Consider the following 13,196-nt stretch of genomic DNA (forward strand, 5'->3'; position numbering starts at 1 on the left):
CTAACTGCCCATTTTGTTGCTGATCCCTGTCCAATTTGCCAACTTAACTTGTAAATGGCCACATTTCTCCACCATCGCTCTGTACCATTAGCCTATACCCTTAGAACTGGTTCTGGAGAAAGAGAAAACACTCCACAGCATAATCTACAGAGCTAGCAACACAGGTTTTTGGCAATGCCCCAATGTTTTCAGACTTTGTAAATCTCTCAGTGACGCCATACAGTATTAGACATCACCGCTCCATAAATTTACCCTGGAAACACGCACATCGCATTCCCACAGTCAATTTCCACTAGTAGTGTGCTTAATCTCCAGGTTTGTTTTGCATAGAAACAAGCACATGTATTACTACTTACTTGCTAAATCCCAGCTGATGAGCGATGCTCAGTGCTCTGGTGCTCCTGATGCCACTTCTGCAGTGAAACACAATGTTGTCGTCAGCTTTCGTGGGAGCCTTCACTTCAAACCTTTGCTCAAAGAGCTCAGGGGACAGTTGCAGAGACTCCTCCAGGTTGTCCACTGACATGCATACCAACAAAGAACACACATGTTAACTACAAATGCAGGAAAACAGACAAGTCCCTACAAGTTTCAGAACCCTGCTTACGTGGGACGTTGATGGCCTGGGGAATTTGTCCAGCCTGGTACTCATCAGGATTTCTCACATCAAAGAGCTGAATGTTATGGTTTGCCAGCATGGTCTTCAGCTCTGAGTAGGTCACCACTGAACCTGAAAAGCAACAAAGAAAGGAAACAGGAAGAAAGAGTTTTAATTTATTGTTGCTTATAGTGCTTATATTCGTTGAAAATTATGTGAAACCACCATTTCCTGATTTAATTAGAGTACGTGTTATTTGAACCCCTGCTGATGGTAAACACTGTGGGGGTGAAATCAAAGTGCCACAGCTAAGCTACAGTATTATCCTCTCTTTGAAATATTGAGAGAAACTGCTTGTGTACACCTGCAGTCCATTCAGCTGTGAAAATGCTGAGTATAGGTAGCCATAAACACAGACTGTGACACACACAGTCAGGGCAATTGACGATTTAAAACAGCATTCCAGCAGTTTAACACAAAATACTATGAGATCAAACTATTAATATTAGTTACTAAGAAATATATCTGTAGACTCAAAGTGACATGCTGGACTAGTTTTATAAGATTATTATTTTATTCCTGTAAGAGGATTTCGACAGGACACAACGACCGTTTTACCGTTGTCTGATGCTTCTTCGCATTTCGGACTCGATGTTGAAAAAGTCCGACATATCGACCCAAAGGTCGAGTAACACCTCCGGTGCGCCTCCGTAACACCTTGGCAGAAACTCCGGGACAGCACGAAGGACAGCATTATGCACACTACTGGACCGCACGAACTGACACGACCTAAATACATACTGCTACTTTATTGTTATCACCAAATGACTACATTCACTCAGCCTGTTTAATGCTTCTTCTCCTTCTTTTTGGGAGGGGGTGCTCCTTAAATAATGGTGCGTTTGGCGCCGATCTCAGGATGTAGCAGTTATAGCACCAACCGCTGGTAAAAGGGCTTTCATTCTCTGCCGATAGAGGGCAGTGAAATCAAGCAGGTTTGTTGCCATTTTCTGTAGTCCCTTTACTTTAAAGGTTTATACATTTCTACAGTAATCTGGAGACACACATATCATTGCGACAATAAACTAACTGACTGTTCGAACATACCTGCCATGTCTACTTTAAACACTTGACAAGTTTAAACACTTCTTTCATCTTTACGCTGTTTTTTTTTCCTTCTCGGCCTGCTGTCATTGGACGCCCTGCTTCCGTCTCAGAGCTGCGCTTGCGCATATAGAAGCATATGGACGTCCTGTGTTGAAGCACACAAATCTGTGGTAAAAACGAATGAATAAGAAGAAAGAAGAAGAAGAAATATCCACATAATAATATGTTATACACAATCAGTCATTGATAACTTCAGTGTAATAATTGTCAGTTTTCTTTTTGCTAACTAGCTCCATACAACTTTACAAACAGTTAAACTTAGTTAAAAACATTGATGCCTGTCCTCTGGTAAAGGAAAGAAATGCGTAAGATTTGGACAACAGCTAAGAAAGGGTTAAAAAAAATGTTTTCAGGTGATATTCTACCCTGAATAAAAAGATTTTTTTTTATTATTATAGCACCACGTCTCTTATAGAGTGACTTTTCTATCTTTTCAAAGGAATAGTTAAAACATCTGCTGGACGGTGCTCAGGATGTTTTATGAGTCTGTGGTGTCCAGTCGAATCCTCTATGTTATTGGTGTGCTGCAGCAGCAGACTGAGGGTAGTGCATAACAGCACTGCTCAATAATCCGATTCATGTGGCCAGCAACGTCGTTGATGTGGAGCTTGACTTTCTGACGGATGTTTCAGAAAGGAGGATGCTGTCCAGGTTACAGTCAATACTAGAGAAATCCTTCACACAGGATGCAGGAGCATGTTCAGCAAAAGACTCATTAAGCCACGATGCATCACTGAAGGCTACAGTAAAGCATTCCTACAGTCAAACTTCATTACTCTTCTTCATGATGCCTGGACTGTATTCACCTGTAATATCTTATCTATAGTGCACATTATTTTTTTAAGTGATGATGATGAGAGTTGAGATAGCCTTTATTTGTCAGTTGCAGGTCTTTTGCCCACAACCGAGATGACAGACGTTGCCGACCGTACATACAATACAAACATCACATTGGGGAGACAGGTCAGGCCAGGTAGCGAGGAAAAAAAACATCGAAATGTGCAACACAAAAGGATAATACAGGAATGCACAAGTATCAACACACCATAACACAATAAACACAGACAAGCAACATGGGAAAGTGTTCCAGTGTGGACATCTGATCTGGGACCGCTGCAATCTTCGGCTGCGCCTCCAGCTGACCCGATGTCCACATCATGGGGGAGGTAAGCGTTGGAGTTGGCGTTGGATAGGGAGGGTGAGTTTGCAATACTTAATTTTAATTCAACGTCACACTTTGACAGTCTTAGTCTGACTTGTTTTTTTTATGCAGAAACTTTACATTTAGTAACTTTCATGATTATATTTTATATGAGTGTCTGTTAAAAAAACTAACAATAACAGTTTAGAATGGAACTAATAAGTCAAGTCAAAGTCAACTTTATTTGTCGATTCTGCCACATGTACAGGACATACAGAGAATAGAAATTGCGTTACTCTCAATCCCTAGATAAATAGCAAATGAACATTTAAATATATTTAAATATAAAAGTGATTAAAAATGCAAGTAAAATAATTAAAAAGTAAAAATTTTAATAAATACAATTTTACATATAACAAGAAAGCTATACAATATACAATATAATGGGTAAGTGACATTGAGTGTAAACCAGGCAGAGTAGTGCAAATAGGCAAATAGTGCAAATGGAGATTTAGTAGTGTACGGTAAGAGAAAGTGTAACAACAAAGTCTTATGAGGTAATGGCAGTCAGATGCTCCACAAAGTGACTGGTAACTGGTGCAGGCCAGTGAGTGAGTCAGAGAGTGTGTGTGTTTGTGTGTGTGTGACAGAGTTCAGTGAGACCGTGGAGGAGAGAGGGGAGAGGGGGCAGAATCGGGAGGGAGTTAAGCTTCCTGACAGCCTGATGGATGAAGCTGTCCTTCAGCCTGCTGGTCCTGGCCTGGAGACTCCGCAGTCTCCTCCCCGACGGCAGCAGCTTGAAGAAGCTTTGCATTGGGTGCATGGGATCAGCCGCTATGCAAAGGGCTTTTTTAGTGAGACGGGTGCTGTAAATGTCCTGGAGGGAGGGGAGAGAGACACCAATGATCCTCTCTGCAGCTCTCACTATGCGTTGGAGGGTTCTATGACAGGACGCATTGCAGGCTCCAAACCACACAGTGATGCAGCTCGACAGGATGCTCTCGATGGTGCCTCTGTAGAAAGTGTACATGATGGGGGCTGGTGCTCCTGCTCTTCTTAGTTTGCGGAGAAAGAAGAGACGCTGCTGTGATTTCTTGGCCAGTGCTGTGGTGTTGTACGTCCAGGAGAGATCCTCTGTGATGTGCACACCCAAGAACTTGGTGCTGCTCACTCTCTCCACAGACGCTCCGTCAATGGTCAGAGGAGCATGTTGGGTGTGCATTCTCCTGAAGTCCACAACAATCTCCTTCGTCTTCTCCACATTCAGAGAGAGATTGTTGTCAGCACACCACGTGGCCAGGCGTCTCACCTCACTTCTGTAGTCGGTCTCATCCCTGTTGCTAATGAGACCCACCACCGTTGTGTCGTCCGCAAACTTGATGAAGAGGTTGGAGCTGTGTGATGGAGTGCAGTCATGGGTCAGCAGAGTGAAGAGGAGGGGGCTCAGCACACATCCCTGCGGGGCCCCTGTGTTTAAAATGATGGTGCTGGATGTATTACTGCCAACCCGTACTGCTTGAGGTCTTCCGGTGAGGAAATCCAACAGCCAGTTGCACAGTGAGGTGTTGAGCCCCAGCTGGACCAGTTTTTGAATGAGCTGTTGGGGGATTATAGTGTTGAATGCTGAACTGAAATCTATGAACAGCATTCGAACATATGAGTCTTTTTTGTCCAGGTGTGTGAGTGCCGAGTGGAGTGCAGTGGAGATGGCATCATCGGTTGAGCGGTTGGGCCGATACGCAAACTGGAAGGGATCCAGGGAGGGGGGCAGGACAGTCTTGATGTGTTGCATGACTAGTCGTTCGAAGCACTTCATCAGGATGGGAGTAAGTGCAACAGGACGGTAGTCATTAAAGCAGGAGGGAGATGACTTTTTTGGAACCGGAATGATTGTGGTGGCTTTAAAACATGTGGGGACGACAGCCTGGATGAGTGATATGTTGAAGATGTCTGTGAAGACATCAGTGAGTTCCACTGCACAGTCTCTCAGTACACGACCAGGAATGTTGTCAGGACCCGGAGCTTTACGTGCATTGATCCTGCTGAGGGATCTCCTCACGCTGTCCGGTGACAGAGTCATCACCTGGTCACCAGGAGGGGGTGGGGTCTTCTGTGCAGTGGTGCTGTTTTGGACTTCAAAGCGAGCAAAGAAAGTGTTCAGCTCGTTCAGCAGGGGGATAGTGCTATCGCAGGTCTGTGGTGGGGGCTTGTAATCTGTGATGGTCTGAATGCCCCGCCACAGGCTCCGTGAGTCTCTGCTGTCTTTGAAGTGATGAGATATTTTCCTGGAGTACTGTCTCTTAGCCTCTCTGATGCCACGGGAAAGGTTGGCCCTAGCTGTCCTCAGGCTTGCCTCATCTCCATCTCTGAAGGCAACATTCCGAGCTTTCAGCAGCCTGTAGACCTCTCCTGTCATCCATGGTTTTTGATTGGCCCGGACAGTTATGGTTTTCGTGACTGTTACATCCTCAATACACTTGTTGATGTAGGCAGTAACAGTCTCTGCGTACTCCTGGAGGTCAGTGGTGTTGTTATAGGTGGCAGCCTGCTTAAACATGTTCCAGTCTGTAGTATTAAAGCAGTCCTGTAGAGCCTCTGAAGACCCCTCTGGCCACACTTGTATCCGCTTACGAACCGGTTTGGTCACTTTAACGAGCGGTCTGTAAGCAGGCATTAGCATGACAGTGATATGGTCTGAGGCGCCGAGGTAGGGGAGGGGAAAAGCTTTGTAAGCTCCTCTCTGGGTGGTGTAAACAAAGTCCAGTGTGTTATTTCCCCTTGTTGGAAAGTCTATGTGTTGTTGTATTTTTGGAAACACGCACTTTAAGTCTGCATGATTGAAATCCCCAGCCAGGATGAGAAAAGCATCAGGATGGGCTGTCTGCTGCTCACTGATGTGCTGGTACAGTTCATTCAGTGCCTCATTCCTGTTGTTGACATTGGAGGAGGGAGGGATGTACACAGCGCACAGGAGTATGGCTGTATAGTATTATGTATAGTATATGTAAAGTATTCTGATCATGTCTTTATTTAACACATCTGCTTAGAAATGTCTGCCTTCTTTTCAGGGTAATGGAAATAAATGACAGCTGCTACGTGGCTCTCAAAGGGACAAAAATAGATGTGAAAAACTGAGCAGTAGTGTTTCTTTGTAGCCATGATGACAGTTACTCACCATCAGTTTATAATAAGTTCATCTGTAATAACACCAGCAGTGAGAGTTCATCAGGAATGTGAGCCTCAAGAATTCAGTGCTTTGTAAGAAAGTTACACTTTCCTGCAGAGACACTGCAATGGGGGTTGAAGAAACAGCTCTCACATATGATGCTGTTTCATTCACATGACCTTGCTACTGAAAGAACACCTGCACATCCTGTTGTTGTTTATCTTGCAAATCAAGTAAGCCTGAGAACAATTACCCCCCAGTGTGCTTAACGGTTGGTCTATGACAGCTTTGTTTTACTTCCTTACACCTTAGTCTTTCAACTTGTGAGCCCGCTGTTATCTTTCTGATGCTTCTCTTCTGTTGATTTGTTACACTTACATGTAAAGCACACCCACCCTCTGATTTTTGCCTCCTCCCTTACTTTGTCAGTGATTCCTGGTGGTCCCACTCTCCCGCTCAGTAACAACACACCAACACAGTAAACTCTTGGAAAAAAAAGAATTTTTGTGATTTGCAAAATTATTTTATTGGTTAATTTGTGATTTTTTTTAACATTACAAAGCTTTCCACTTACTTTTGATTTAAGACTATTTTTAACTGTTCAGAGAACTCGGTCAATGTTTGTTTGGGATAACACGATGTCAGTGCTGTGGTTGAAATCCTGATGGAAAAAGCATGAAAACAAGTCAGTTGTTAAATCAGGCTCGGAAAACCTGACAGCAGGACAAGAGCTGACAATTTGCAGATGGTCTGATGTATGTAGCCACACTCACTTCACTGCAGGGCTTAAGAGGATAGACGTGTGACTCCTGGGACATGAAGGGTTTGAACGTGTATTTTTGGCACGGCATAATTCATTGGTCTGTGCATGGAGAACCTTTTCCCTTTATTATGTGCAAGTGTCATTAGTTGTATCATCCACCATCCATATGTGATGGCTCTGGCTCAAAGGGAAGGACAAAATATGGAGACCACACATGATTTGTATGAAAAGTAAAAATTGTTAAAAAAAACAACCCTAAAGTTAATAATGCGATCAGTTAATCAGTAATGTATGTAGTGTGTGGATGTGTGTTCCTGTGCTGTAGATAAATCAGAATATAAAGCAAACAAAGTTCAAATAAACTCAAATTACCTGAAAGGGAAACACAGAAAAGTTGCAAACACTACTCTAAATAATTTTACTCTAATACCAGTAACCATCAAAACCTGGAATACAGAGGAGTGAGGGTCATTACACATATTTATTCAGAATAAAACAGTTTTTTGTGTGTTTCAGTTCTAGGGGATGTCAACATAACTGCACAGCTACACAGTAACAGTCAGCGCATAAGGAAATACAGTCATTTAACTTATTTTTTAAGGAAATAACTCAAATAACTGCACTGGCATACAGAAGCCCATTTTAGTAACAATCACTACTGTGTTGTGATGTCAGAGTAATGTCACTAAAGCTGTTTTAAAAAAGCTTCTTGAAAAGCATCCCAGTGTTTTAAAATGTCACAGGGACAGCAAGTTTCAAATTTCAAGTTTTATTGTCATGTACAGATAAACAGTGTAGCCACATTTATCCATAATGAAATTCTTTGGCTTGTGCTCCTCAGCTTTACATGAGCATATAGAGATTGTGCAGTTATATTGAGAAGAAAATAACAGAAAATAGCAGTGGTAGTAATAAAGTAATAATAATATTAATAACAACAATAAAAAGGAGAGGAAAAAAGTATTAAATATTAGAGAATTTAGTTGGTATTTACAAGTTTGTGCAAGAGTATGTGCAGCACTAACAGCAATCATATTTCCCTTGTATTGGCTTGTCATTGGTGTAATTCCCAATGTGATCATGTACCATTACTGTGCCACATTATTTTCTCTTTCCCTTCACCCCCAACCAATCACCATGTGTCTGCCGGAGGCTTCTTATTGCTAAAAGGGACTTTTTCCTTCCCGTTGTTGCCCTTGCTCAAAGGGGATCAGTTGATTGTTGGGGGTTTCTCTCTTATATTGTACGGTGTTTGGTCTTTACCTGACAACATAAGACAGCTGTTTTTATCAATTGGCACTATTTATATTGAATTGAATTTTATGGATTTTCTTTAATTGAATTGAATTGAACTGAATTGATCTTATATTAGTTTTTAACTTAATAATTTTATCCTGTTCAATAAATAAACAATAACTCAAAAGAATATTCTTGCCGTGTATGGTTTATTCTTTATTTCTGTAAGTTCTATGCTCGTGTAGATTTGGACTTTTTAAAAACTTTATGCTTCACTGTGAATGGCAACATTTGTATATTTTGTTAAACATTGTTGACTTTATTGATCTATGCTGGGAAATAAACCTATTGCCTCCACATGAGGACATACTTTTTAAAAAAACAAAAACAAAAACAAAATGCAAGCAACAGCTGTGTAACAAAGTAATGACTTCCTGTACAAAGATGTAGTTTTCATACTTCATGCTAGTACTTCAGTGGGTCTAAATCATCACAAATAGTCAGGAGAAATGAAAAATGCATCCCAAAGATGAAGGGGAGACAATTGGCAACATTACTTTTTAAAATTGTCACAATATGTGACAAATACGGATACTGTTCAGCGGATGTAATAAATGATGTGAATAATACACTAAATGTAGGCTGAGTTTTTCAAATGATCACACAGCGCCCCCAGGTGGCAGAATGTTATAATATTACACAATTCCTGTGACTGTAGGAAAATTAATATGACAGGGTTTGTTTATCTGTTTATCCTCACTGCTCGTCACAATATCACTTTCTCTCAACATCTCCATCCTCCAATTACTCCAGCAAACACCTACAAAGCCCTGACCTAGAGATCCTGTTTAGTTTCAACAACTTAAATACTGTTAGTTTAATTACTTTTAAACAATCTGTAACTGCTGAGTTTGTGTTTATCGCCACACCAGGGAAAGATTTTCTTGCTGCTGCATGTGGGATAGTCTGAGAAGGAGGGTTTCCACGTTTTTTTAAAAAGAGGGTACCAGAGGAGGACAAGAACAAGAGGGCCCGCAGAAAATCTGCTCATCTTCTGCCCTGTGTTTTACAGATTTATTACACAAAAGGTGGGAGTGCACAAGCCTTTAAACATGAAACAACTATTTTGCAAAGTGGAAAACATATTTAAAAAAAACCCAAAAAACTTTTTAGTCAAGCACAAATTGTATTCCAGTGTAGCTTAATGATGCACAAGTATATTCAAAGTATCTATATAGAGCTGACCGTTTCAAAATAATAAAAAACGTATTCATGTTTTCATTGCAGCTGCTGCTGATTTTAATTATTTTTATACTGATCGGTTGCATGATCTATAATAATGCAATTTAAGTGCAAAATAATTATTCTGTAAAATCAACATTATGGAGTAAAAAAAATATGATATTTGCATTCAAAAATATAGCAGTATAGAAGCAGAAAGTCGCAAAGCATACAAATATTTATATTATGTACATGTACGTTAAAGTATGTATGTTAAAGTAAGGGTGTATCAAGTTACACTCTTTCTGGTCCTATTCATGCGATCATCTAAAGGTACTTGGTGTGTGTGTGTGTGTGTGTGTGTGTGTGTGTGTGTGTGTGTGTGTGTGCGTGTGTGTGTGTGTGTATTGGGTGCGGGGGCACACCATGCCCCCTATGGACACACCACTGAGTCCAATGTGATTGTAGCCTACTGTATACAAGATAAACCTGGGAAGTCTGTTAAACTGCTTTTTAACATGTTTGCAAGATATGTATGTGTCTTGGTAATCTCAAATTACACTTAGAAATTTTTGTTGGTCTGCAGGCTGACATCTGCCAATGATAAATGGATTTTCCACATTCTTATCGTTTAACTAAACATATCTAAAAAAAACCCATATCTTTTTTTTCTTCTAAACACTTTAAAAACATTAAGGCAATAAACAAAAAGATACTTCTTTGACCAATATCTGCATTTTCTCAGGATTGCACAGTTACAAAACTGAACTTACATTTAACACAGTAAGCATGTAACACACGTGTTTTTACTGTAACATAACAGCACAGGAAAACACATTGCTCGAACTCAAGCAAGATAAGGTGCAACAGTGAATTTATGATATTAAAATTACTAAACTGTCTCATAGAAAAGTACTTGCTTCACACATTTCTGCTCTGCATTAAAGCAAAGCTGAGGAACATGTAAGAATCTGGACCAAAAGGTCTTTTGGCTGGATGAGCTGCATGTCTCAGAGTCTAGGGCGGTATGGTAGGAGTGACACACCCGCTGGCCCTCGTACCTCGTTTCATGTGTGTTTTTAGTTTGTGTAGGTTTTTTTTTTTTATGAGCGAGAAGACAAATGTGCTCCAATTATAAGTTTTCACAATTGATTATCAAAACGGTTAGAATTTCAAATTTGTTTTCCGTGGCGCCATGGGCTTCCTCTCTCTGGCTCAGAGGCAAAAGGCTCCCGCGCCCAGGCAGGAAACACTTTTTAATATGTGTGATAGTTTAGGCCTTAGGTCTGATGTCGGCTCACGTGTCTTTTTCTGCAACTTTCTGGACATCTCCTTATTTAGAGACGCCACTTCACCCATCACCAGACCTGTATAAAGAGATAAGCAGAAACAGAGCTCCCCAAACCCCAGAAATTTCCGACTAGTGATGCCTTCACCAGTGAGACAGACCCTTCCCCTCAAATTCCTTAGAGAAGGGCGTGCAATAAAGTATAAAACAGAAATATGTGATGCTAATTATAAGATATTAGCCTTTATTTTCTTAAAAATAAATCCCAACATTTGCTTCTCTCTTCTGGACCTGCTTATCTTTGTATTTTAGTTAGAGCTTTCAATAAAGCTGTTTTGAATTTTATTTGGTGCTTTTGAAATTTTCCGTTTTTGTCCATCTCTGTCAGACACACAGATAATGTGGCAGCTACAGTAAATGCAGTTTGGATACAGTGACACTCAGAGTGAAATGAAGACCGATAATTGCTTTTCACTGGGGAAATATTAGATCTGTAAAATATCAAAATTATGCATTAGTCTTAAAGCCATTGCATTTTCACTCAAGAAAGGGAAAACAGTCAGCACATTTCTTTCTTATCTCTGAATATAAACAGACATCCAACCTAATGATGAAGCATGAAAGAAATAAAGTGATTCTATACATGTTTGTGTGACACAACTAATATACATGTCTCTTCAGACACAGAAATTACGGGTAAGTATGAATTAATTTTTTTTTAATTAGTAAAACTTCATATCATATACCAGTAATATTCAAGGCAGCGCATCAAAATGTCAACAAATAAATGAAAGGGAGATCAATGAAAATGAAGGATTCTGAATTAAACTCACCAAATACTGAAATCCTTTGTAGATCAGTCAAAGCAAACCAGTCTTCAAAAGCTTCGAGAAACATCCACAGACATACACATCATTGCAAGATGTTAATTATGTTTTGTCCATATGGCATCATTTATAATTAAAGATTTTTCTTAAAATGTTCTTTAACTGTCAGTGTCAATGAAATACATAAATTAATTAATACTCACAATACAGCACCTAAATCAGAGCAAAACCCACTCGGAACTTCTCATGTTAGGACCAACTACAATATCGATATAGCAACAAAATGCAATGTTCTTTGCATTAGAAACATTAGAGAAACCAAGTCAAAAAATACACAAATATAAACTGACTCTAAGCTGTCACTAGCAGGACTCTTATTGTCATTAACTCATTTTTGCTTTGAAACTAGGGCTGTCAACATTAACGTGGATTAATCCGTCATCACGATTAACGCGATTAACATTTTTATTGCATTTAACCCATCTGGAGCACAGAATAAACAAACTTTGGACAAACGGTGTTGAGACATGATTTTGAGTCATTCTACGTTCCAGATTGGTTAATTGCGTTAAAAATGTTAATCGCGTTAATCGTGATGACAAATTCATCCGCGTTAACGTTAACATCCCTAGTTAAAACATTATTACTGGTCAACCACTGGCACTATATATCTGTCATGGGCATCTGTGTTTGGAGTGTTCAACAATCTCACTGTGGTCTTTTCAGTGGATCCTCAGATGTGAGATGAGTCCACTGAAACCTGCTACACAAGTTTCTGCTCTGCTTTAACGCAAAGTTGGGGAACATGTAAGAATCTGGGCTAAAAGGTCCTTTAGCTGGATGAGCTGCATGTCTCAGAGTCTAGGGAAGTCAGTATTGTAGGAGTGACACACCCCCAGGACTCCATCTACCGAAGAGAAGTTCAGTAGTTTCCAAAACGCGTATCCATAAACCGAAGCTTTGCATGCAGTTTGTCTCACAAAATGAAAGGATGGTCAGGTCATTACTATCCTAAACTTTGTATTATCTGAGGTCACATGCTGGTAATGTTAATGCTGACACAGCTTCCAGAGAAAACATATACTTCCAACAGAGCAGCAACACTAATGGTAATAAAAAAAATACTTTATGGAAGAAGAAGAAGAAGAAGAAAAACAAAATCCACAGAGAAGTAAACATCCAAAAGTTTCCTTAATGTCGAAGCAGCAGACATGTTTCAATAAGCCAGTTTTATCCCCATGTTACATTAGCTTGTGTAATTGCACCACCACTTACTACAGACATTGGTTTGTAATGGGCTGTTAATGTAGGTTCAAAAATATGCATATGTCTTTCATGTTGCTCAATAACCAGCCCACAAACCAGTAAAAAATGTTACCTCATTAAAAGTCCACATATACACTATCAGTCAAAAGTTTGACAAACCTTCTCATACAATGTTTTTTTTTTTTTTTTAATACTTTCTACATTGTAGATACATACTGACATTCATACTCTCTGTTTGCTGCACTGCAAACCCTTGGCCTTCTCTCAATGAAGTTTATGATGTAGTCAGACACACACCCACTTCTTGGTCTTTCCTCAGGCAGCAATAGAGGTTATCAGCAGGGGCGTTGTCTCTACCAGGGATGTAATGAACCTTAAACTGGTATGGCTGCAAAGCAAGATACCATCTGATGATTCTCTCATCACTGTCCTTCATTCTCTGTAGCCACAGCAGGGTTTTGGGTCAGGGTTTTCTGGTCAGTTTGAAGGTTGAATTCTCTTCCCTGCAAATAATATTTGAATG

At 40.1% G+C, this 13,196-nt stretch overlaps 1 protein-coding gene across 2 annotated transcripts in view; it reads right to left on the minus strand.

Moving 5' to 3' along the window:
- Positions 1 to 1,820, minus strand: part of si:ch211-161h7.8 (thiosulfate:glutathione sulfurtransferase) — a 2,614-nt gene extending 794 nt beyond the window's left edge. Inside the window, exons 1-3 of one of the 2 annotated variants that reach the window (XM_014414168.3) lie at positions 1,706 to 1,820; positions 608 to 730; positions 357 to 519 (exon numbers count right to left, since the gene is read on the minus strand). In XM_014414168.3, the coding sequence (XP_014269654.2) occupies positions 357 to 519; positions 608 to 730; positions 1,706 to 1,712 (293 nt within the window). In that variant the 5' untranslated portion in view covers positions 1,713 to 1,820. The other variant, XM_014414167.3, reaches the window with a different exon arrangement.
- Positions 1,821 to 13,196: the final 11,376 nt, after the last annotated feature.

This window comes from Maylandia zebra, linkage group LG9, assembly GCF_041146795.1.
Source record: "Maylandia zebra isolate NMK-2024a linkage group LG9, Mzebra_GT3a, whole genome shotgun sequence".
Lineage (NCBI taxonomy): Eukaryota > Metazoa > Chordata > Actinopteri > Cichliformes > Cichlidae > Maylandia > Maylandia zebra.